This window comes from Salvia hispanica, chromosome 3 (assembly GCF_029641045.1).
Source record: "Salvia hispanica isolate PSC_SH4W2 chromosome 3, Shi_PSC_v1, whole genome shotgun sequence".
Classification (NCBI taxonomy): domain Eukaryota; kingdom Viridiplantae; phylum Streptophyta; class Magnoliopsida; order Lamiales; family Lamiaceae; genus Salvia; species Salvia hispanica.
The window spans coordinates 26,359,576-26,384,165 of NC_142694.1; the positions used below are offsets into that span (position 1 = coordinate 26,359,576).

Sequence of the window (24,590 nt, forward strand, 5' to 3'; positions counted from 1 at the left end):
TTCATTGCAAAAAGGTTTTCTTGGTTGATTATTATCCTTTTTTCTTATATTTGATATTAGGGTTTACTTTACGTTTTGTGGTGTTTGATTATTTGCCCACATTTTCATTTTTTTCCAAAGGGTTTAGCAATCATTGGGGCTAGGGTGTAGTACGTAGTTAGTACCACAACCGGTTCCAAATTGAACAAGTGTAGCTAAGGTCTCGCTAGGGTTTAGATATCGATGCGACTAGGGAGTATTTTTTAACAGATAAATGTAATGTACGTATAGTTCTTTGTAATGGTAATCATTGACTAATTAATGCACGATTTATTATGTGTAATGTATTTGTTTGCTGATACAATATCAGGGTTTAGTTGACGAGTTGTCTTGTTTTCTCATTTGGCTCACGTTTCAGTTATTCCCCAAGGGTTTAGCAATCCTTGGGGCTAGTTAGTACCACAATCATTTCCAAAGTGAACGAGTTTAGATATGGTCTCTGCTAGGGAGTAGTTTTAACAGATAAACGTAATGTACATATAGTACTGTGTAATGGTAATTATGTATTGATTAATGCACGATTTTTTGATCTGTAATGTGTATGTTAGCTGAGACTTTTTGTTTGTGATTTTATACAGTGGTGGTTGTACCTGAATGTTCTCTAGAATTAAAAAACTCCTACAATGTCCGCCTCTGAGAAGAGGCGAATGATTGAACAGTTTTATGGAATGGAAATGCCTGAAGTCGTTGAGGTTCATCCTTTGGATGTTGTAAAGACGAAAGGTCACGCTAGCAACTCCGTGAGCCGTCTAATTTCCAAGAGAGAAAAGGCTATCAAGGAGGCTACTAGGCCCCTTAGACAGTATAAGACATGCGATGAGATGGGTCATCACGACTCTAGAAATTGTTCAATGCTTAAAGAGCTGGCGAAGGAGAATGAGTTGCGTAAGGGAAAGAGGAAATGTTGATGTATTTTGTAGCTCACACAATCATTGTTTTTTTTTTTTTTGGTTTAGTCTTATTATTCAAGTCGTTGTCTTACCACTGTCAACAATTTATGCGTAATAATTGTTCATTTCTAATGGTTATTTGTGCATTATTATTACTTAAGTTTTACATTATTCATTTCAAGCACTTAGCTTATTTTACACACTTATTAGAAAACACGTGCATTATTAGAAACACTCTGTACATTATACGTAATAACCATGCATTATTAAAATATTACTACCCATTATTATTCAGGAAGTAGTACATTATTGTTCATACGCACTTAACTGACTGCACATTATTATTCCAGTACAGTTCATAAATAAACATATTACGTACATTATTTGGTTACTTACATCCATTATATTTTGAGAGACCATGATCACATAGATCTATATACAATATCTATTGAGTTTGTTGTACATTAGTATAAAATTCACTTCTCTTGTTCTACTTATTTCCTGAATAGTTTACATTATTAAGAAGTAAAATGACATTATTCGGTTCTTTACATCAATTTTAAGTTTGGTGCTATTGACAGCATACAGTAGTACCAAAATATCAATCTGTTTGCCACAAGTTCCGCACAATACATATTGTTCAAAAACATACCAAGCCACAAGTCGGCTATTCCCCCTTCCAACATGAGTTATCAAAAAAAACAGCAAGTTCAAATTAATATAAATAGCGTTTCCAAACACCAATCAGACGATCACTCGAGCCCATAATTCTCGACCCACTTTGGCTGCTTCTTTGCTGTTAAAAAATTAGTAATGTACCGCATTAATGCACAACACTAACGGTATAATGTGCAAAGATTATAAAATAATGCATCTGTATTAAAAATAAAATCATAAGGTACACCATTCCTTATAATAATGTACATAGAGCAGATACTAATGAATAATATCAACCTAATAATGTACATCTATGATATGCATACAAACGTGAAGATTCAACATAACTATAAGTAATGCACAACATCAACCTAATAATTCATAAATTCAAATCTAACCAATGCCTACTACAAGCATTGTACTAATCCGTATACACCATTAATCAATAATGAACGATTCCAACCAAATAATTAATAACATCAACCCATTAATGTACATATTTGATATGCATACAAACCAAAAATTCAACATTTCCACATACATCAATAATGTCCAACGCCAACCAAATAATGCAATAATTCAACAGGAAATTTGACTCAGATTGCAAGAACATGACCACATACATCAAACCAGAATCTTTCAATGAATACAGAGTTCAAATGCAATAAAATGGACAATAATGTACAACAACGATTAAATAATGCATCAAACAAAGGGGAAACAATTATATCAACATTGCAAAATGGAGCAGAATTATCACATTCGCTCTGTGTTGGTTGGCTTTTGAATGGTCGGCCTCTTTTCATCATTCCGTATCTGTGAGACACACCAAAAACCCAAAATCCATAAGATTATCGACCAAAATCAGTACAAATTCGTCAACCAAAATGACCAAAAACCAATCTATAACTAAAAAAATCTACCGAAAATGTAAAAAATGTACAAAATCGAAAACAAACTAAACACAAACTTGTGATTTACATGAAAATCGACGAAATCAGTAAGGTTTCAACCGGAAGATTCGAACAAAAACTAAATATAACTCAGAAACTGTAATGTCCCAAAAGTGGGCTTGGACGAAAAGTAATATTCTGAGAAGAATACCACTAGTTCCTAGTCATCTGATGACTCTTGGAGATTGTAAGTAATACCGATTAGTAATTGTTGATTTTAGAATAGCTAAAGTTTAAGTTTTAAAGTTTATGAAATTAATTTATGGTTATGCATTATGGAGTAATTTAATTGTCTATGTGTGTTAGTTGTTAAATAGCGAGTGGTTAAAAACCTTGAGGTAGAGTTTTGAGTTATCCATAAACTTATGTTGGACTTTAGTTTCAATAAAGAAAAACATATAGAAGCCCACCTTAAGCTTATATAGCCAAATGATAAATGAAATAAAGGATTTTTCCTTTTTTTGTTTGTCTCGGCTAACACACACACAAACACACACTCAATACTCTCTCCCTCTCTCATGCTACCTCTTCTTTTCATTTCTCAAGGATCGGCAAGTCACCGATCAGCAGTCCGAAACGCCGCCGTCGCTCATCTCCACGGCGCCTGCTCTGCCTCCATCCCCTCTTTCTTGCTTCGGCCTTCTCTCCTCCATCCTCCGTTGAAGAGGAATCCTAAAGCTTAGAGCTTCAAAGTCCAAGCTTAAGCTTAAACCTTGTGAAATATTGATATCAATTCTAATTCATCTTGCTTCTATCATACTTTGGAGTTGATTTTGGAGTTAAATAGAATAAATCCAAACTTAGGTTAAATTTGTGAAAAGGGGCGAACCCTATGTCCTTAATTCTTGATTTTTTTTTGTGAATTATTACTTAATCTGGATAAAGCTCTATGCTTCTCGGTATAATTGAACATGTTTTGAATTAGGAGTTAAATTGAAATCAACACTTTCTTGAATTATGTAAAGTGACCGAAAATTGAGCTAATGGATTACTATAATTTCGATTTATTTGATTCAATTTGCTTCAGATATATGAGCATCTCTTGTTGACAATTTTTCAGCCATTACGGGATGCAATCTTTATGATAACCAACTTAAGTGCAGCCCGCCTAAGAGAATAATAATGTGTCGCATATAAGGTAGTGTCTTTCTCACCTCAACGTTTGATATAATGCTCTTAATCAAGCTGATTATTGTTGCTCGTACAATTATATAATAAAATAAAGTGAATCGACTTGTGCTCTGAATATGGAACTGTGTGTTGATATTTTCATCTTTACTACTTGTGTGAGGTACTAGTTCGATTTTTTCGATTATTTAAGTTGTCTCATCGTTGTTGGTTGATGGAGTGGTTGCGACTTGTGAGAAAGTGGTGATATGAGCAATATAATGATATTCACAAGGTCAGTGTTTGATAATTCATCAAGTGTTACAGTTACTATTGATTTGCATTTTGGTGACCTATGTAAATCTTGTGGTTTTGAATGTTATGGTGCTATGGTAAGTACCAAATCATGCGTGTTTAATAATTCAAGTAAGTTTAATATTTTGTGAAATCCTTGGATTTAAGTGATCTTATCCCTTTAGTTTTAGAAATTACCGAACATAGAACGTGTTAATAAAAAGAGATGCTTGGACGTGAGATATCAAGCTTCTCCTATGGACGATCTAGCCTCCATTCTGTAATTATCTTATGGAGGGTCTAACTTCCATTTTGTACATATCTTACATGGATTTTCTAGCCTCCATTTTGTTATTATTATATGGACGATCTAGCTTCCATTCTGTACATATCACATGGAGAATAACCAGTCTCCATTCCGAAATATCTTATGGAGGTTTGAAAAGTCTCCGCTCTTGTAGTTGCAGTGTGTTCAAAAGGAAATAACAGGTTCCCTAGGTCCAGCAAATCCACTAGATCACGCGGTCTAGGAACTCGTTGGTCGCAGGAAATTCCGGTCGTCGGACACACAGAGCACTTCTTTCAAAAACCCTCAACCACTTTACTAAACCTAGTATAGGGAAGTAGGGATCGATCCTACAGAGAAGGATGCGTAATACTCATGTTCAAGGATTTGGGTGTGTTTTTGGTGTTGGCTGCTGCCACGCATTTTTTTGGGTTGAGGAAAACAAATTAAACTCGACTTGGGAATCTTTAAAACTCCTAAGCTAACAACTAGACCTAGGCGAAATTATAAGAGAACGTTGCAAAGGAAATTAACTGCTCAACACTTGATCTAAGAAAACTACTTCACTTACTAGACCTAGGAAACAAACTGACTGTGGGGACCATGACTGAAAAAACAGAGTTCGTACGAAAAGCTAGCAGAATAACTAACTCTAGTACTAACTAACAGCGACATCGTCTTCTACAACCAAATTGCGTAAAACTCATAAGAAATTCAACATGAACGGATTCAAAACAGAGCAAACTAATTTTTAATCAAATTTATGCATAACCAACAAAGAGCTGAACAGATCTGCAGACGCTAGACGAAGCAAAACAGAAAACAAGAAGAAAACTCGAATCCATCTAACAACTTTCTTTTCTCACGTCGAATCCAACCTCAGACGCTAAATCCACTCCGGATCCAAGCGTCCAACACGAACTCCAACCAACAGAAACACTTTATCACTTCAGATTCGAACAAAAAAAACCTCCAAACAGTCAATAAACACAGATCTATCACTAAATTCCCATATCAAACACCACAATATCAAAATAAAACAGAGATTGACATAATACTTGTAAAAATAAACTTCCAACAGAGAGATCTACGTGAATCGACTTGAAATTCAACAACTAAACGCAAATCAACAAAAGCAAAAAGACAATAAGTATCATCAACAACCAGGTCGACTCCCAAAAGTGAAGTTCGACAGCAAAAACGAGCAAAACAACTGAAATTAAAAGGAATTGTATCTTCGTCCACACTCGGACGGTGTTACCAACCGCGAAACTTCTAAAGAAAGTGACCTTTCGTACCCGACTACCCCAGATCTTCCATTTCCAAGTGTGTGTAATGTGTGTGAGCTAAGAAGAGTGTGAAAAAAAAAGTCCCTTATGTGCGTTGCATGCTCTTCTATATATAGGCGTTGGAGTGGGGCCCAGCGAGGTATAGATAAGACTTTGTTGCCCTCAGCTATTGACTCCTCTGTCACGCCTTCTTTTCTTTTAAATCCTGCTCACTTCGTTCCTTTCCTTCGCTAGACCATCTCCTTCAGCACTTCCTCGATCTAGCGATTTTTCTTCACACGCCTGGCTTAGGAAACGTGTTAGACCCAGCAAATTATGCATGAAATCCACTTATAACCGATGCATGAAATTAGCCTTATCAAGGTTCTAACATCTATTTAGAAAATAAATATATTTCAAGGGTTGATCTAGCCTCCATCTCAACTGATACGAATGGCCTAGCTTCCATCTTTGAATAATATGTTATGAATTTCTAAATCTCTCAAAGTAGGAGTTTAAGGCTTATTATATGTTTGACTATATATTTATAGAAATATTCGTTGTGTTTGAAGCTTAAACGCTACTAGTCAATGCTACCTGTTTATGAGAAGGTGTAAGAAAGTAGTGATATTATGTGAAAATATTACTTGTGTGGGGACTTTATTGAATCAGATTAAGTGAGCTTGATTGAAGCTTGATAGGTGATCATGTAAAGTTCTACTTGTTACATAGGTGTGGATACACATGAAATTAAATGACGTGTTAAGTTTTCTTTTTGTTGAATCAGATTAATCCTAATCGTCATTGCAGGTCATTTATATATCTTTTATTTGAGAAGTCTACTTTTTATAATGTGAATAAACTACTGAGCCTTTAAAGCTCACCACTTTTCGGATTGTTTGTTTTGCAGATAAAAACCCTCGTACTCTAAGCAGCTGCATTCCCATCAAGTCACCAGTCTTAAAAATTTTGGTTATTACCTTTTTATTGATGTGTATTTTTGTTCGTTTATAGGCAGGTAGAATGTTTCATAAAATTATGTTTAAGTCTTGTTGGCAAGTAATCAACCTTTTAAAACAAAAAGAGTTTTATGGGTTTCTACCGCCCTTTCTTTAATAATAATTGTATTTTGGAATTTTGATTATCACAACACAAAATGACATCGCTTATTCGGTTTTTAGCTAGTCGAGCAAGGGTGTTACAATTCTGAAAAGCGGGTGTTACAGAAACCAACTAAATACTCCAATAATCGACGTTTAGGGGTGATTATTACCCAAAAGTGGAACTTTGGAAACCAACCTTGTTGCAAATAGAAACTCAATCGGCGTGCGCACAACTGAAAATCGGAACTTTAAGCCTGTGAATCGTTGACCGACGGTGAATTCCGCGGTGAGAATCGACTGTGGAGTTGGTTTCTCTCTGATTGGAGAGGCGGCTAGGGTTTTGGCGGTTTTGAAATGGTGGAGAATAGTTTTGATCGTGGGTTGATGGAATGGAGTGAGAGAGTGAATGAGAAGACGGAAGGTTTATGAAAATCACGCTTAATTATAGGACTTTCCGTTTTGAAACGCGTACAAGCCATTATATTTTTACTCTTATACCTTCATAATGCACGGATTCGGACAAATAATGCAACACGTGATCACATTTCTCCTTTTAATCTAGTCCGTCCATTACATCAATCTAATTGGATGATATTCAGAAGGAAATAGACACTGAGGGGGCAATAGGACCTTAATGCTCCCCCGGGTATGTATACTTATTTCACTACAAAAACTTATCTTTTAGTAACATAAAAATTGAGACACGATTACCTGCTTTGGAAATTTCTAAAAAATAATACTCCATCTGTTCCTGAAAATTTGTCACTTATTTTCATTTTAGTTCGCCCTTAAAAATTTGTCACCTTTCATGTTTACAATTTTTGTCAATGGACCTCACATTCCACTAACTCTTTCCTTCTCACATTTTATTATAAAACCAATATATAGAAGTAGGATCCACGTACCACTAACTTTTTCAACTCACTTTCTATTATATTTCTTAAAACTCGTGTCGCGTCAAATAATAACAAACTATTAGGGACATAGGGAATAACAGTTAAGGACGCAAACTTTTGCATCCTTAAATTAATGATAAATTAACTTATTCTTTTGCTTTTTATGACAGTTTTATTGTACCTTTTAATTTTAGTTGGAACACCAATAATAATGCCATTTTTTAAAATATTGATAATATATTTAAAAATATAAATTAACGTCCTTAAATGCGTTTAAAAAATACATAACGAATTTTTATGTTGATACTTGATACTATATCCTTCATTATGAGTAAGCATTACTGTAGACGCGTGATTTCGGCCACGTTTAGCTTCATGTTCTTTAGCTATATCTTATTGGCTCCATGCCCCTTGACTTTTTTTTTCACATTTACTTTCATTTACTTGCATTCTTTTTCACTTTTTTTATAATCTCCAATTATTTGAGAATTAATACAGTGAAGGCGCGCGAGGAGGATTTTAATTAGACAAAACGTATTGATCCATATTTACATTGGTAGTAGGGTGAGAAAATATGCTGAAATATAAACATATATTGCACTTATTGTATCGAAAATATCAATATATACTATACTTGGGACGTGATCAAATGAAAACTCTAAATATTATACAAACTCAAAATTATGATCTGGACCATTGAAAAATGTCAACAGATCACAAAAAAACATCAATAGGAAAATGTCAACAGAATTTCAACGGTAGTCAATGATTGATGTTGTGTTGATATTGTGTTGATACTGTGTTGACATTAAAATCTTGAAATTTTACACTGTGTTGATATTGTATTGAAACTGTGTTGAAGCTGTGTTGAGGAGTTTTGAGTTTGTACAATATATAAGTTTGCATTTTATTACTACCTCTACACTTAATATATTGGAAATATCAAATTTTTATTATACCTTGATTTTTGGAACAGTGTGATATTTTATTGAAAATTTTCAGTCTGATAATGAAGTGAAATTTTGTTTACCGTAATATACCGAAATATTTAATAGTCTGGCATTCAATAAAATGGATGGTTCTTACTTCTTACATTCTAGTCATTTGGATTTCCTTATTCTAGGAGTTTGCTCTTAACTAGGATTTCTTGTAATTACTACATTCATTTGAGTCATTTTTTTTTACTCATTTTAAAAAGATAATAATAAATAGTTAAAATAAATAAATAGTAAACTAAGAGAGAGAATAATATAAAGAAGACTATTATGTACATTTTTTTTCTTACTCTTTCTCCACTTCAACTATTTATTACTCTCTCTGTTCTATTAAAGATGTTCACATTGTTGAATGATGTAGGATTTTAGGTGGAGTAGTTGAATATGTTAAAATTGAGTGAAAAAAGTGATTGAATATTTTTGTCCTCCTGAATTGGTTCAGTTCCAAGGTTATACTCCCTCGGTCCGCGAATAGAAGTTCCGGTTTTCCATTTTAGTCCATCCACAAATAGGAGTCCCGGTTCACTTTTACAATAAAAGGTAAAAGGGTCCCACATTCTACTAACTCATTTCACTCACATATCATTTAAAACTAATACTCCCTCCGTATTTAAAAAGTAGAAACATTTGAAATGACACGAGTTTTAATGCATAATTAATAAAGTAAATGAGAAGAATTGGTAAAGTAAGAGAGAGAAAGAGAAAAGTAGTGAAAGTAGAGTTAGTGGATTGTGAGGTTCATATCCTAAAATAGTAAGATTCTAAAGTTTCTATTATTAAGGAACGGCTCAAAATAGAAATAGTTGCTATTTATAAAAAACGGAGGGAGTATATATATAAGTGAAACTCATATTCTACTAACATTTTTCTATCCATTTTTTTTTAACATTTCTTAAAATCTATAACACCATGAAATGAAACTTTTAATGGCGGATGGTAAAACTTTTCATAAATGGATTAGTTAGAAAATGAAAGTAACCCACTCAATCTGTCACTAATTTCTTTTATTAATTTCGCTGACCATGTATACTGTATACATCAAGGCAGACATTAAATCAGGTTGTCATGCAAATACAAATTCATTGGATTGTTTAAATTGATTATTAAGAACCACAATTTGTTGTTTGTATACTTCTAAGCTGTGACGTCTGAATATTTCAAATCATCTAGAATGACTCTCTAGTCTCCAGCAAGTAAAGGTTTCTAAGTCTAAGTAGGTAATTTGGTTGATTTAAATATCAAGGAAAAGTTGCTGAATCTTCAGTTCCACTCACTGTATGCATAAGATGATGTCAATTTGATGTTGTTTTTATGGTTGATTGCCTGATTGGGTAATGGGTAGGCTTGTGTAGTTATTACTATAAGGTAACCAGGAATATCCTAAAGGGATCTGATCATCTGATAACATATTGGCAAATTTAATTAAGTTTTCCCATAAAAAATTTATTTGTTAAGGACGTAAAAATCGAGATATAATTACTTATATTAGAAAATTTTTTAAAACAACAATAATTAAAGACGCAAAAGAAAATGTCCTTAAATTAATGATACATTTACTTAATTTTTATTTTTTAGGACACTTTTATTTGTGTCCTCTAATTTTAGTTGGGACACCAACAATAAGGACGTTTTTTAAAGTGTTGGTGGTATATTTAGAGTTACAAATTAGCGTTCTTAAATACATTAAAAAACGTCCTGAACGAGTTTTTTTTTTGCGGTGTTTGTCCGATAAAGTACTAGACTAAATTCTTACAAACTTCAATCCAATATTTTCTTATAATGCTAATAATTTATTCTTCATTTTATGGATTTTCTTTTAATAAAATTAAAGATAAATGTATATAAATTATATATATACATAATAACTCTAAAGTTTAAATTATACTATCCCATTTTTGAAACAAAAATTATTTTTCACTTTATTCTCTCCTTAAATTTTAGAAACTTTATATTTTAGGATATGTTTTTCTCTCTAATAAGATGTGATTTAGTCTTCACTAGAAATAATTTAATTCATTTTCTCTTTCTATTTCTCTTTTACTTTACCAATTTTATATTAAAATTGTACAATTTTAAAAGTTTTTATTTTTAAAAGACGAACGAAGTATGAATTGCAATTATATAAATCATTTTTTTTAATTGGAGCCTCGTAATCACTAGCCAATAGGCTTTTCTCTAATGTATTTCGTCGTTCATGGTTCGATATTCTAGTGTCCAAAGCGTTTATTATTATTTTATAAAAAGAGAGTTGCTAGGAAAGATTCATGAAAAAATCCACACAAGAATTTGAGCTTGATTTTAAAATAATTATGCAAAATCCAATAAAAAAAGCTAATTTTATTTAAATTTGACACTATAAATTTTTAATTTGAAAATTTTATCTTTTCCTAAATTGTTGTAGAAGGATTAATATGTAATTTACTTTAAATTTATTAATGTTCATGAACTCATTTTTAATGTAAAACACCAACAGTGTCCAATTATATATTACAATTTATGTATATTGTGTGAAAAAGATACTTATAGGCTTTAGTTAATGCATTTACTCAGGCAACCACAATTAATGCACTTGTTTGATTATGCACATAAGCGTGCATGACAATTTCAATTTTAACTCTCTTCAAAAGAAGATAATTTCAACTATAACACTATAGCTCACCTGCTCTTCGGTTGAATTTATATATTTTAAAAGAAGTGGTAAATCGCTTGTAAAGTTATGAACTTTAAACATAGTTTTGTTTTTCCCGTAAATTTTAAATGTTACATGAAAAATTATGAACATTATCAAACTGTGTAAATTTCTCATCCGACTTAACCCGATAGATTTTCGACACAAACTTATCCAACGTGATGCGCCAGATTTGAGACGTGACTTGGCAAATGACAAATTTAGGATTCAATTCGAATTGTTGAATTAATGCTACTTTTATGTTGAATTCGATTTGTATATTTATGTCGATTTTTATGTCGAATTTGATTTGTATGTTTTCATTTGTTCTACTTGTATTTTTGTGATAAGTCTAGGGTCATAGATTGCAAAGATACATAAATTGCAAAGATAGAAAAGAAATAATCAGAATTAGTGGAATTTTGTCAAGTCAAGCCTCAGCCGCGCCACGTAGGATAAGTAATCGTGTCGAAAATCAACCGGGTCGAGTTAGATGGGAAATTTACACAGTCTAATAATATTCATGACTTTTCATGCAATATTTAAAGTTTACGAAAAAAATCAAACTATTTTGAAAATTCATGACTTTATAGACAATTTATCCTCCTAAAAGAATCGAGTAAAAGGGCCGCAGTTTATAAGAAAATATTGGCCTAGTCAAATGCATGATTGGTACTCTAGATTTTATATGTTATTTTTAATTAGGTAAATTACCAATAAATTTATTCATCCATTATTCATAGATAATCAATCAGGCATACCCTTGTGTTTTTATGTGTACCATTTAAATTATTCTTTGTCCAGCATGGTAGTAATCATATCCAGAGAAGGCTAAAACTGCATATATATGTTTTCTGATTATTCTAATGCACGACTATATGCTCATTTCCTCACTTTATCCACAGTGGATATTCATACACCAATGATTTCTAGTGGTAATATCTATATTGGCTAAGGTGAAAATGAAAGTTCTACAGCCTTGACTTGCATATTCAAAGCAAAGGAAACTTGCATATCTCAGTTTGCTAAGATATTCTATGTGAGTTGTTTTACACCAAAAATGAGCAGTAAAAAATCAACTTAATTATTATACATATGGAGGTACTTCTACTATATATTATCAATTGATTTTGGGAAGTGGAGTAATTTTTATGGTTTGGTTTGTCTTCCATTCACGCATCATAAATGATCATGTTCAAATATTAACATATACGAATGATAGGCAGTGATGGGGCATGGCCGCAGCCCTTACTACCAAGTTTTTCTGCATCCGTCCCTGGGCATGGTAACACAATCGAGCAGGTGAGCTAATGAGAGAAGATAACAAGAAATTAGAAGAGAAGAAAATTCCTAGCACGTTGTTTGAAAAAGTTATATGGGCTGGTTTATATCCATCGCAATATTAGTTGATGATAAATGGAGAATTGGAGATTGAAGAAGTTAAATATGATTAGATATGGAAAATATGAAAACGTATTAGGTATATGTTGAAATAAGATAATGCACTAATTAGAAGTTAAAACGTGTGAGGACTCCAGTTACTTATTAAATAAAATAAGTTTGAAAATGTGATGAATTTTCTCCTATAAATGGAGGGTTTTCTCATGCTAATTTCCCATCACAGGTTAAACAAAAAAAACAAATATACTAGTGTGAGCAGCAATATCATCAGCTAACCAAAATGAAGATATCTTTTGGTTTCGACACCATTTTTGTTGTTATGTCATGTGCTTGGATTGCATATGCTTCTGATCCAAGCCAACTTGAAGATTTCTGTGTTGCAGTTCCTGATGCTAACTCTGCAGGTAATTCATTCAATTATATAAAACCTACATTCATCATTTTCTAATTTCTAGTAGTAATTAAATTGTTTGCATGCAGTGTTTGTGAACGGGAAGTTTTGCAAGGACCCCGACATGGTGGTTGCGGAGGATTTCCTCAAACAGGATCTAAACATTGCGGGAAACACATCGAACCAGCTGGGATCGGCTGTGACTCCAGTGAACGTTAACCAGCTTGCGGGGCTCAACACTCTAGGCGTTTCCCTGGCTCGCCTCGACTTTGCTCCTTACGGGATCAACCCTCCCCACACCCACCCTCGTGCTACCGAAGCTTTCCTCTTGATGGAAGGCACTCTATATGTCGGCTTCGTCACTTCCAACCCGGCCGATCCCAACCAGAAGAACAAGCTCTTCACCAAGTACTTGAACCCCGGGGATGTCTTTGTCTTCCCCCAGGGTCTTATCCACTTCCAGTTCAACGTCGGCAAGACCAATGCTGTAGCATTTGCTGGATTCGGCAGCCAGAATCCAGGCACCATAACCATTGCCAATGCTGTCTTCGGGTCGGATCCTAAGATCAACCCTGATGTGCTGGCCAAGGCTTTCCAGGTTGAGAAGAACATTATCGATTACCTCCAGGCTCAGTTCTGGTCTAACTATAACTAAAACTTAATTATGCTTAAGATACACAAACAGTATATGTCGTTTCTTTTTGTATAATAATAACTGAAACAGTCATAACTGCTTGACTTGGAAAACTGTGTTTCCAAGTTATATATATGTATGATGTTATGGTGCAATCTTTGCCCCACATAATAAATAAAAGTCTTCTTGTATTCTCTGTTTTTCACATAATTTTGCTTCTCATCCTGTACTATGAATAGAAGAATATACACTACTGAATGATGAATCGAGAAGATATACATAACTCATCCCTATATATATAATTACTAACAATTTGGAGTCGAGCTATTCAAAGCACACCCACCTACGAGTAACACTCGTAGGTGTTGCAGTTAGTTCTATACAGAGGATCCACACTTACAGCGCTGAAGCAATTGAGCTTCGACCAAGCAACATCTTCTGAAGCTCATGGATGAGTACATCCATGGCTTTTGGTGGTAAGCATAAGGGGACCATTATCCCATCCTCACCCTTGCTATTCTTAAAGGGCATAAAATAACTAACTGCACGCGGAAATGAATCCACACCCCCTCTTGCCACTCCACCGTATGCGGGCTTTCCCCAACCAACATCCACTTCTTCAAAACCCTTTGCATAGGACACCAAATAAGTTCGCGGCCCAGTGAGATTCGGTCGTCCTCTCAACACCATCAAATCCACAACTGATTTCACATATTCTTCTGTTGCTTCATGTATCGCCTTCTTCACTAGCTCTACTGCATAATGCAATGAGTTTTTCAACAACTTCTCAGCAGTGGTTACTGCTGCAGGGTAAACAATAGCATTACCATAGTACCCTTCTGGGAGAGGTGGGTTCAATCGCTTACGAATATTCACAACACAGAGCAATCTAACATCTTCGTTAGGGTGAGAAAAGGTGGCAATTGTACGGCAGCGCCACATGCAGGCTGTCACAATTTGAAACCTGGAGCAACTGTGGAGGTGCGGAGGTAAGCTCTGGTGAAGGATGGAGATCTCAGTTGGACCGAAGAAAAAATGACGCATCATGCGATCATGTGGGATAATGGTTTGCTTAGTGTCAATCACGATATCATGCTCAGGGTGTCTCAGTGTCACGCGTGGTGGGTAACGAGCACAGAGGATGTGTCTCTCCCAAACCGGTAGAACAGAAGGGCGTTCAGCACCACGAACAAGTTCGCTTACTGCTGTGAAGAATTGGAGAATCCCTCCAGCGTCGCTCATGGTGTGACTGTAGCGCCAGGCTAAGACAAATCCACCACAGAGTAAGCGTGTAACCTGAAAAGGCGGAATGGAAGAAAAAATGAACAATGTAGCACCATTATGATGCATATCTCAGATTCTCAATACCAAATAAACAATTTGGTTTCCCTTCTCCATAAAATGTATTCGAGGACTTGGCATCTATCTGCAACTAGCAAACACTTTTATTGGGGCTAAAAACAGCATGCTGTTCAAATATCATGTTTCACTGAATGAATTTGGAAACTATATTTAAGAGTTCTCTCATATCATATTCCACACATTCCATCTAAGTTCTAAACACACTAAAATTCTCTATTTTGGCTTATTGACTTTTCTTTCAAATCGAAACTTTGTGCATACAAAATGATGAATAGCCTATAATCGATATATGAGAAAGAATTTACTCATCACAATCAAAGATTTATAGTACAATCCTAGAAAAAAACAGAATATAAGCTATAGAAAATACCTGAATAAGCATCAAAGGGCAATCGATGACTCCTGCGGCGCCGGGGACATCGTAGAGCAGCTCGCGCAGGTTCTGGATCGGCGGTAGAAGCGTGCCGAGCTGTTGCAGAGTGGCGTCGGCGTCGGCCTCAACGAACAACACCCCCTCGCTGGTGCACTCCACCACGAGTTTCCTGGTGGCGAATTCCCTAATCCGGCCGGCGAAAGGGTAGTAGAAGACCAGTGCCTTGGCGACAGCGTCGCGGATAACCCTAACCGGATCTCTCCCTTCCATGGAGGGGCTATGCCGGTAAATTAGTACCAGCGGCATCTGAAAACGGAGGCCGTCTTGGTCGTCGATGTCGGAGAGGATTCTCAATTCATGAGGAGTGGGCTTCGCCGGCCGGATTAGCTCGGGGTTTTTCCTGCTTACTTTAAAGGTTGCACCAGCGTTGATTGACGCCATCTTTCACTAATAATTAGATTCCAAAATTGATCAAAATCCAAAAGCTGCAGAAGAAACCTGTTCAATAATCATCAAAATTGAAGTTACTAAATAACACCGAAAATTGAACATTGTGAGGTGAATTGCGAAGGGAACATACAGATTGGCCAGACGTGAACATGTGCAAAAGAGGTGAGCGGCGAGAGTCAAATACGGTCGTTGGAAAGTTGGTTCAGAAACATCCCACTTTTGCACGACTACTACTCCATAGAATCAACATAATTCTATATAAAGTACCAGACAAAAAAGATATGTTTGCACGCGCTGGGATTGGTCCCGGTTGATGGTCAAGAATAAAGGGAGATAAATCTATAAATCGTAAATCAAAAACCACTTCTATAATTCCATTCCATATAAAAAACAAAAATTCACAAAGTCTACAATCCAATAAATATTCAAAAAATTCAAAACTCATTTCCAAGTCCTAGGTTTCCAACACAAATGGAAGAGAGAAGTTTGACTCTAAGTGCAATAATAAAACCAAAAAAGAAGGAATGTATTATATTGCTAACTCATTGATACAGTGTATTAAAAATATTAACACGGTGACATCAAAATGTCAACACATAATATCAACACATTGTATTGAAGTTCAACAAAATTATGTGTTGACATTTTTAATACATTGCTTTGAAAAGTTAGCAAGTTAGCAACTTAAAAAGTTAGCAATCGATCACTTCCCCTAAAAACAATATATAAAAATTTTACTCCTACGATTCTACTTTTTCTCACAATAGTTAGGATTTTTACTTTTTCAATTCTCTTTTTTACTTTTCTAAATCAATATATAAAAATTTAAAAATAAATATAAAAAAAATATCGGTTATTCAGTTCTAACCTCTCGGTTCTTAGTTATAACTGAGAACTGGAATTAGCTTAAACCTACTTATCGAAACCAAACCCTAACTTTATTTTTTCGGTTGAAGGTTAACTGAGAACCGAAAAAATAAGGTTCGATTCTCAGACTGTTTCCCCATGCCTAGTTTGTAGGATGTAATTATAAGAAATGTAGCTTGACTAGCAAAAGTGGACCTCGTATTTCACGAACTTGTCCAATTCACTATTCTTTATATTTCTTAAAACTCGTGTCCATACCCAATGTGACTCCGATTGTTGGATAGAAGGAGTAAAATACTCCCTTCGTCCCTCTGTAGCTGAGTCGTATTCTTTTTTGGGTTGTGCCACTGTAGCTAGCTGAGTTATTTCCTTTTTGGCAAAAAGTACTTTACTTTGTCTTCATCTCTCTACCTTTTTCCTTTTTACTTTATTCTTCTTTTATTTAATTCATTTAATACAATTTTTCTTAGATCCTGCGCCGAAAAGAAATGTCTCTACTATAGAGGGACGGAAGGAGTATAAGACTGAACCTAGAGTTCAACCTCAGTGTATGATTTAACGTTTAACACCCTTTTATGTTTCTGCAAGACCTATGAAGTATTTTGTTAAATTGCAAAATGCAGTCATATAGTCTATGATATTGGTGATTACTTCAACTATAAAGTACTTGCCCTTGGATGTCGCCAACCTTGTGCTCATATTCAGACCAGTGTATTGGGGGTGGCGGTGCCTGGTTATAATCGGATCAATGGTTAACCGTTGGTTTTGAACCTCCAGCTTGTGGTCGGTGCATCTTGATTCTTGCGGTTCAATCATAATTGTGAACCTGATTTATTCGGGCTCGTTACGATTCACTTTCCCATCGAATCAAAAACCTACGGTTCCGGCCATTTTCCAATTGATCAGACATATTCTAAGGGCAAACGTTAGGTCAGACATAAGTTCTCATCCCTATATATGATTAGACGAATATACACTTTTTAAGTATGACTGAATGATGGATCGAGAAGATATACATAACCTATCCCTATATAGTTACAAACAAGTAACAATCTGGAGTCGAGCTATCCCAAGCACACCTACCCACGAGCAACACTCGTAGGCGTTGCAGGTAGTTCTCAACAGAGGAGCCACACTTAGAGCGCTGAAGCAATTGAGCTTCGACCCGGCAGCATCTTCTGAAGCTCATCAACGAGTACATCCATGGCTTTCGGCGGTAAGCATATGGGGACCATTATCCCATCCTCACCATTGCTATTCTTAATGCGCATAAAATAACTAACTGCACGCGGAAATGAATCCACACCAGCTCTTGCCACTCCACCGTATGCGGGCTGCCCCCAACCAACATCCACTTCAAACACTCTCGCAGAGGACACCAAATAAGTTTGCACCCCAGTCAAATTTGGGCGCCCTCTCAACACCATCAAATCCACCACTGATTTAACAAACTCCTCCGTTGCTCCTTGTATCGCCTTCCTAACTAGCTCTACTGCATAATGCAATGGGTTTTTCAATAACATCTCAGCAGTGGCGACTGCTGCAGGGTAAACGATAGCGTTACCATAGTACCCTTGTGGGAGAGGAGGGTTCATTTGCTCACGAATATTCATAACACAAAGCACTCTAAACACTTCGTTAGGGTCAGAAAAGGTGGCAATTGTTCGGCAGCGCCACATGCAGGCTGTCACAATTTGAAACTTGGTGCAACTTTGGAGGTGCGGAGGTAAGCTCTGGCGAAGGGTGGAGATCTCAGTGGGACCGAAGAAGAAATGTCGCACCACGCGATCATGTGCGATAGTGGTTCGCTTTGTGTCAACCACAATATCATGCTCAGGGTGTCTCATTGTCTCGCGTGGTGGGTAACGAGCACATAGTATGTGTCTCTCCCAAACTGGTATAACAGAAGGGCGTTCAGCACCACGGGCTAGTTCGCATACTGCTTTTATGAATTGGTGAATCCCTGCACCGTCGGCCATGGTGTGATTGTAGCGCCAGGCAAAGACGAATCCACCACATAGTAAGCGTGTAACCTGAAAAGGCAGAATGTGTAAAAAAAATAGACAGATATGAACAATGTGGCATTATTCCAATCCTTGCTCTTATTTTATTCTCTCTTATTAATCACCATCCACTTAACATATTATCCTTAAACACTGTGCCAAAAAGAAATGTCTCAATGAATTCATGGACATGATTTAGAATCATTGTATCACAGATTGGCATATGCAACTAGTTGTTCAAATACTCATGTTTCACTCATTGCATTAAAGAGTTCAAATACTTAACTAGGATGAATTTGGGTAACCATATAAGAGTTGTTTCATATCATGAACCACTCATTGACACACAATTATCATATTCAATTATTTAGTTTGGCTTCTTAACTTTGCTTTCAAATTTATGAACTTTTGATGAATAGCCTATACTAGAGTCAATACAAGAGAAAGAATTTTATCATCAACCTCATTCATCACAATCAGTTAACTGTTTGATTGAGAACAACACATCAAAGATGTGATAAGGTAATTGATGTATGTAAAACTACCTGAATAAGCATCAAAGGGCAATCGATGACTCCTGCGGAGCCAGGGACATCGTAGAGCAGCTCGTGGAGGTTTTGGATCGGCGGTAGAAGTGTGCCAAGCTGTTGCAGAGTGGCGTCGGCGTCGGCCTCAATGAACAACACCCCCTCGCCGGTGCACTCTACCACGAGTTTCCTAGTGGCTACTTCCCTAAGCCGGCCGGCAAAGGGGTAGTAGAAGACCAGTGCCTTGGCGACAGCATCGCGAATAACCCTAACAGGATCTCTCCCTTCCATGGAGGGGCTATACCGGTATATTAGCGCCAGCGGCATCTGAAAACGGAGGCCGTCTTGATCGTCGATGTCGGAGAGGATTCTCAATTCATGAGGAGTGGGCTTCGCCGCCCGGATTAGCTCAGGACTTTTCCTACTTACTTTGAAGCTTGCACCACCGTTGATTGACGCCATCTTTCACTAATTAGATTCCAAAATTGATCAAAATCCTAAACCTGCAGAAGAAACTCGATCGACCTGTTCAATGATCATCAAAACTGAAGTTACTAATAACACCGGAAATTGAACATTACTATTGCGAAAAGGAAACATACAGAGTGAGAGTCGCCAGGCGTGGACTTTGGGACAAGTGAGAGATAATGAAGTGATGAAATGAGGCAGAGAGGAGAAGGAAGGTGGTGAGATCAACATAGGACTATTTTATCATTTAATTAAATTATTTGATTAGCCGGTATCGAAAATGGGTAATTATTGATAATTCGAGTCACTTTAACTGTAACAGATTTTAAGAATCGTAATGAAAAATGGGTTGAAAAAGTTAGTGGAATGTGAGTCCTACCTTTATATATTAATTTTATAATAAAATGTGAGTAAGAATGGTTAATGGAATATGGGTACACTACCAAAAATATGATAAAAGTGAAATGAGATAAATTATGTGAGATGACCCGAAATGGAAAACTGGACGAATTATTCGGAAAGGGGGGGATTATTTTTTTACGAGTCCAAAAATATACTGATATATTAGTATTTTTTTATTAGTAATGTTTTGATTCTTCGACTCCACGGTCAATTCACTGTTTCTTCCATCTGGATCAACAAAGGCAATATTTCCGCGATCGGAAGGATTTATACCTCTATTAATTTCTGATCAGTCTACCGATCCAGTAGTAATTCGTTCAACAGTCGATTTGATTGATTGGTAAATCGAGTTGGCGGATCGGCTGATCGGTCGGTTTCATTGGAAAAGTGATTTTGGTGAAGAATGGACCAGGGCAGGAGGGCAGTAGAGTCGTACTGGAGGTCCAAGTTGATCGACGTCGCGACATCCGATGAGGATAAGGTCACTCCGGTTTACAAATTGGAGGAAATATGCGATTTGCTGAGGGCTTCGCACATCTCCATTGTTAAAGAGGTCTCCCAATTCATCCTCAAACGGCTCGATCACAAATCGCCGATTGTTAAACAGAAGGTTATTCAATTATGCTATTCGTTGTTTTTTCGTTGTTTGTTTTTTAGCTGTACGCTTCTGTTGTGGTGATCATTTTGAGCTGCTGTGTGCGTTACATGTTTTTGCTTGTTAAATGGTTGATTTTGAGGTTATTTTTGTGTGCCACCGTAGTTCAATCTTTTACTACATGACTATGGTTATTTGAAGGAGTTTTCTTTTCCCCAAAGTTATCTGATGAGGCTTGAGATGCATAATCGTCTGCACATGTTGCTTTGTTACTGCGTTTAAGTTATTTTGGGAAATGTCTCGAAGCATTTGAATTGCTTGGGTGAGGATACAACCAAAATTTAGTGTTTCTGTAAATAATTATCCTGACTAATGGATGGATTGTCATCACAACTGATAACTACTGTATAAATAAATATTGATGTCAGCTGCCTCTAGTGAGGAACCTCTAGTAGATTTATGTAGTGCCAAAAGAATCTTATATTTTACTGATTTGTTTTCAGGCATTAAGGGTAATAAAATATGCTGTGGGTAAGTCAAGTGCAGAGTTCAAAAGGGAGATGCAAAGGAATTCTGTTTCAGTACGGCAGTTAATCCACTACAGGGGCCAGCCAGATCCTCTGAAGGGTGATGCGTTAAACAAGGCTGTGCGAGAAACCGCACAAGAAACATTATCTACTTTATTTTCATCAGATGATAGCACAGCTGCGCCTACAGAAAGTAGTCTTCGCAGTCGGATACAAGGATTTGGAAACACCAACTATGAAATGCCATCAGATGATAGAAAGTCGTTCATCAGTGAGGTTGTTGACATCGGAAGTGCTACAATTAAACATGGATTTAGTAGTTTTAAACAGTCTCCTTCCATAAGGAAAAGTAATGACACTGGAAGTTACAGAAGCCCAAACCTTGAGCGATCTTTGACCAGAGAAAATGATAGGTATGAAGGGCTTGGGTCTCAGGCCGAATATAACAGCTCCTCTCGGTTTTCAGAAAATGCTGGTACTGTAAGCTGGGATAAAGAGATTTCGACAAGCCATTCAGAAAGTAGTAATGGAGACCCTGCTGTGACTTACAGCCAAAAAACTCGTGAAGAGAAATTGTTGGAGACCATAGTGACATCAACTGGTATGCGCCTACAGCCTACTCGAGATGCACTTCATGTTTTCCTGGTGGAAGCCTCAAAAGTAGATGCCAAATCATTAGCGCATGCCATTGAAATGAAACTGAGGTCTCCTATGTGGCAGGTGTGTTCTTTGTGCCATTAATTGTGGTTCATATTATAGCAATAATCTGATGATCATCAATTTTGTATATGCTTCCCATATTTCTCTGTGATAGTTATAAGAAACTCTCTAATGAAACACTCTTCTAATATAATCATGTCTAATAATATTCTCACTTGGTTTCCATAAAATGCCCATTTATGCAGGTCCGCATGAAAGCCATATGTGTCCTTGAGGCAGTATTGAGGAAGAAGAATGAGTTGCATTTTTCAGTTATTGCTTCATACTTTGGCAACGATAAAGATTCTGTGGTGCAATGCTCTGAATCTCCCCAAGCATCTTTGAGGGAGAAAGCAACTAAGGTGAGATAGATGCTAGTCCCATTTAGGTGTCCTCTGGTTCTATTGTTCGTCTTCATGAAACTTAAGTGAATGGAGTTTCAGTGAGAGAAGTGACCGGAGATTTCTCTTGCACCCTTTTTATTGAATTTTCTTTGAATTTTTTATTTTACGAAATATCAGTGTGGTTTTAAACATTGCATGACTATCACATAGAACTATAAAGTGAAGTTGCAAGGATACAAGGTTCATATTATAATCTTACTTTTCCTAGAATTTTCCACCCATGTGCATGTATCTAGCCACTGGATCAAGTATGCAACTGTTGAAATGCCCTCAGGTTAATGTAACACTAACCTGCATATAAGAATTAGGGTTAATTACCGCTAAAATCATGAATTTCGGTCAAAATCTGGAATGTCATATGAACTTTAAAGTTTGATAGACAATACAGGAACTTTTAATTTTTCTTATTTTAGCGGCAATTACCGAATTACTCTATTACTATTAATTTATTACCTAAAAGAATTGCATACTGCATGTTACAGCAGACTTAGTAATCTTGGCTTCTTTTCATTTCAGAATAAGAAATGGCAGACTTAGTAATTTGTGGTTGCCTCAGGTATTGAGTCTTCTGGGTGGTGAACAAAATGGCAGTGGAACCAACCAATTCAAGCAACCGAGTAAGATTCCCCAGCCTTCAATTATACCAGATATGATAAACACTGGTGACCCAGGTGATCTTCTTGGCATGGAAGATCCAGAAAAAGCAGCGAGTGAGCCAACAATAACAAATGCACCACCATCTGTTGCTCCGCTGATCAATGACTTACTTGGCGACAATTCCTACAGTTCTGAGAGCACCGACAAGCTGAACGTTGATGATGACCCATTTGCAGATGTTTCCTTCCACATAAGTCAAGATAAGGACCGGTTTGCTAATTTATTTTCTGGGGTGGCTCTTGATATGTCAGGGGCCTCTGAGGCCACTGTCGCAGCTCATAAAAATGTATCTGAACCATTCAACCTTTTGAATTCTAGTTCTGAGGTCTTCATGGAGCAAGGAACTTCTAGTGAATATGCTACCAACTTGATGGACGATATGCTCGCGAATGGAAATAATCCCTCTGTAAAGAAAAATGCAAATAAAGACGAGGATGTGTTCCATGGTTTAGTATCGAGTACACCTAATAAAAGTCCTAATGTTGCTTTAAATAGTGAATTTCCTCTGCGAGCTGGTGATATGAATGTAAATCCCATATTCCCCCCGGGTGCTCAGGCATATAATATCCCTTCTGGTTTTGGGGTCAATCCTGCATTTGCTTCTCAGCCAATGAATTATAGTGCCATGGGGAATCACTTTGCTCAACAACAGTTTTTAGCTGCAATGTCCAACTTCCACCAACTAGGAAATCTACAATCCAGTACTACTATCAATTCTCCTGGACCTGTAGGAGTGGATGCAGCACCCTTTCCAGATATTTTTAATCCTGGCATGGCTACCCAACCTCCGACTTCATTGATGAATGGATCAAAAAAAGAGGATACAAAAGCATTTGATTTTATCTCGGTAAGTTGTTATTGTTGCTATCTTTCTATTTATTAATATTGTTACACTACTTTCCGCTAGGATACTTCAGCACTTGACAACTCCTTCAGTTTGTCTTATCATTACATTTTGATCTTCTGGAAATATGTTTTTTTGTGGTGACAGGATGAAGATTATTCTTTTCGTTCCAGCAGTCTAGTACAGATAGTTAGTTTTAAGTGTATGATACAAATTAATACATTGAAACTTTAAAAAGAAATTGTAACTCACTTGGTCTTAGATCTAGGATTCGTCCTTATAATCATAGGACTTTCCTTTACTTTTTTTTTTCTAACTAACTGAACTCTTGTTCAAGCAGTGATAACTTATGCTCATGGATTTATATTTTGCACGACGTTGATAGTTCATGTGGAAGTATTTTGTAACTTGTGTTGGTTTTGCAGGATCATATGGCCTTGGTTCGTGAAACCAAACGCATGACTTGATTCATTTGATGTGTAAGGATTTCTTGTTCTGGGTGAAGAAGCCGACTCGGAAGATGCTGCCTAAATCTTGAATTGAAAAAAGTATATGAACGTTGAGTAAGTGTTGTATCGGCATGACTATAATTCCTCGGGGATTTCAAGCGGAAGGCAGACCAATGTTGTGTGAATGAATGTTTCTGACGTCTGCATTTGTTTTGATCCTAAGAAAGGTATGGAAATCGTGCAGTCATTTAAAGGCTGCTGATTGTTGTTGTCTAATTTTATTTTGATTTTATTACTTTTATTTGTAATACCCCAATTGAGCTGATTGTCTGATAGACTTTTGTTGTAATATTTCTATTTATTTCTTCTCAATTTTGGAGA

General features: G+C 36.3%; 4 protein-coding genes across 5 annotated transcripts; 2 read left to right on the forward strand and 2 right to left on the reverse strand.

The window, feature by feature from the left end:
• Positions 1-12,789: 12,789 nt before the first annotated feature.
• LOC125209662 (putative germin-like protein 2-1) lies at positions 12,790-13,783 on the forward strand. The gene is made up of 2 exons (XM_089069085.1): positions 12,790-12,961; positions 13,038-13,783. The coding sequence occupies exons 1-2, from the start codon at positions 12,838-12,840 to the stop codon at positions 13,601-13,603; spliced, it is 690 nt and encodes a 229-aa protein (XP_088925211.1). The 5' UTR covers positions 12,790-12,837; the 3' UTR covers positions 13,604-13,783.
• Positions 13,665-16,039, reverse strand: LOC125216295 (benzyl alcohol O-benzoyltransferase-like). 2 transcript variants are annotated; one of them, XM_048117973.2, is made up of 4 exons: positions 15,898-16,039; positions 15,315-15,815; positions 14,410-14,878; positions 13,665-14,337 (listed from the first exon to the last, which is right to left on the reverse strand). In XM_048117973.2, the coding sequence occupies exons 2-4, from the start codon at positions 15,756-15,758 to the stop codon at positions 13,979-13,981; spliced, it is 1,272 nt and encodes a 423-aa protein (XP_047973930.1). In that variant the 5' UTR covers positions 15,759-15,815; positions 15,898-16,039; the 3' UTR covers positions 13,665-13,978. The 2 variants fall into 2 exon arrangements, with proteins under 2 accessions (XP_047973930.1, XP_047973929.1); XM_048117972.2 differs by having other exon boundaries at positions 13,665-14,878.
• Positions 16,040-17,541: 1,502 nt separating this feature from the next.
• On the reverse strand, positions 17,542-19,840 carry LOC125216296 (benzyl alcohol O-benzoyltransferase-like). Its single transcript, XM_089067778.1, has 3 exons — positions 19,767-19,840; positions 19,183-19,689; positions 17,542-18,667 (listed from the first exon to the last, which is right to left on the reverse strand). The coding sequence occupies exons 2-3, from the start codon at positions 19,624-19,626 to the stop codon at positions 17,771-17,773; spliced, it is 1,341 nt and encodes a 446-aa protein (XP_088923904.1). The 5' UTR covers positions 19,627-19,689; positions 19,767-19,840; the 3' UTR covers positions 17,542-17,770.
• Positions 19,841-20,220: 380 nt separating this feature from the next.
• Positions 20,221-24,581, forward strand: LOC125214666 (protein MODIFIED TRANSPORT TO THE VACUOLE 1-like). The gene is made up of 5 exons (XM_048115781.2): positions 20,221-20,644; positions 21,133-21,876; positions 22,062-22,217; positions 22,816-23,763; positions 24,186-24,581. Exons 1-5 carry the CDS (start codon positions 20,438-20,440, stop codon positions 24,225-24,227), a joined length of 2,097 nt encoding a protein of 698 aa, XP_047971738.1. The 5' UTR covers positions 20,221-20,437; the 3' UTR covers positions 24,228-24,581.
• The last annotated feature ends 9 nt before the right edge of the window (positions 24,582-24,590 follow it).

Bases quoted from the DNA above. Each gene is read 5' to 3' on its own strand.
- LOC125216295 (XM_048117972.2), bottom strand. From the start codon at position 15,758: ATGGCGTCAATCAACGCTGGTGCAACCTTTAAAGTAAGCAGGAAAAAC. The intron at 14,879-15,314 runs GTATTTTCTATA...CCGCCTTTTCAG, and splicing joins GCCCTTTGATGCTTATTCAG to GTTACACGCTTACTCTGTGG.
- LOC125216296 (XM_089067778.1), bottom strand. From the start codon at position 19,626: ATGGCGTCAATCAACGGTGGTGCAAGCTTCAAAGTAAGTAGGAAAAGT. The intron at 18,668-19,182 runs GTAGTTTTACAT...CTGCCTTTTCAG, and splicing joins GCCCTTTGATGCTTATTCAG to GTTACACGCTTACTATGTGG.
- LOC125214666 (XM_048115781.2), top strand. From the start codon at position 20,438: ATGGACCAGGGCAGGAGGGCAGTAGAGTCGTACTGGAGGTCCAAGTTG. The intron at 21,877-22,061 runs GTGTGTTCTTTG...CCATTTATGCAG, and splicing joins TGAGGTCTCCTATGTGGCAG to GTCCGCATGAAAGCCATATG. The intron at 22,218-22,815 runs GTGAGATAGATG...TGGTTGCCTCAG, and splicing joins TGAGGGAGAAAGCAACTAAG to GTATTGAGTCTTCTGGGTGG.
- LOC125209662 (XM_089069085.1), top strand. From the start codon at position 12,838: ATGAAGATATCTTTTGGTTTCGACACCATTTTTGTTGTTATGTCATGT. The intron at 12,962-13,037 runs GTAATTCATTCA...GTTTGCATGCAG, and splicing joins TCCTGATGCTAACTCTGCAG to TGTTTGTGAACGGGAAGTTT.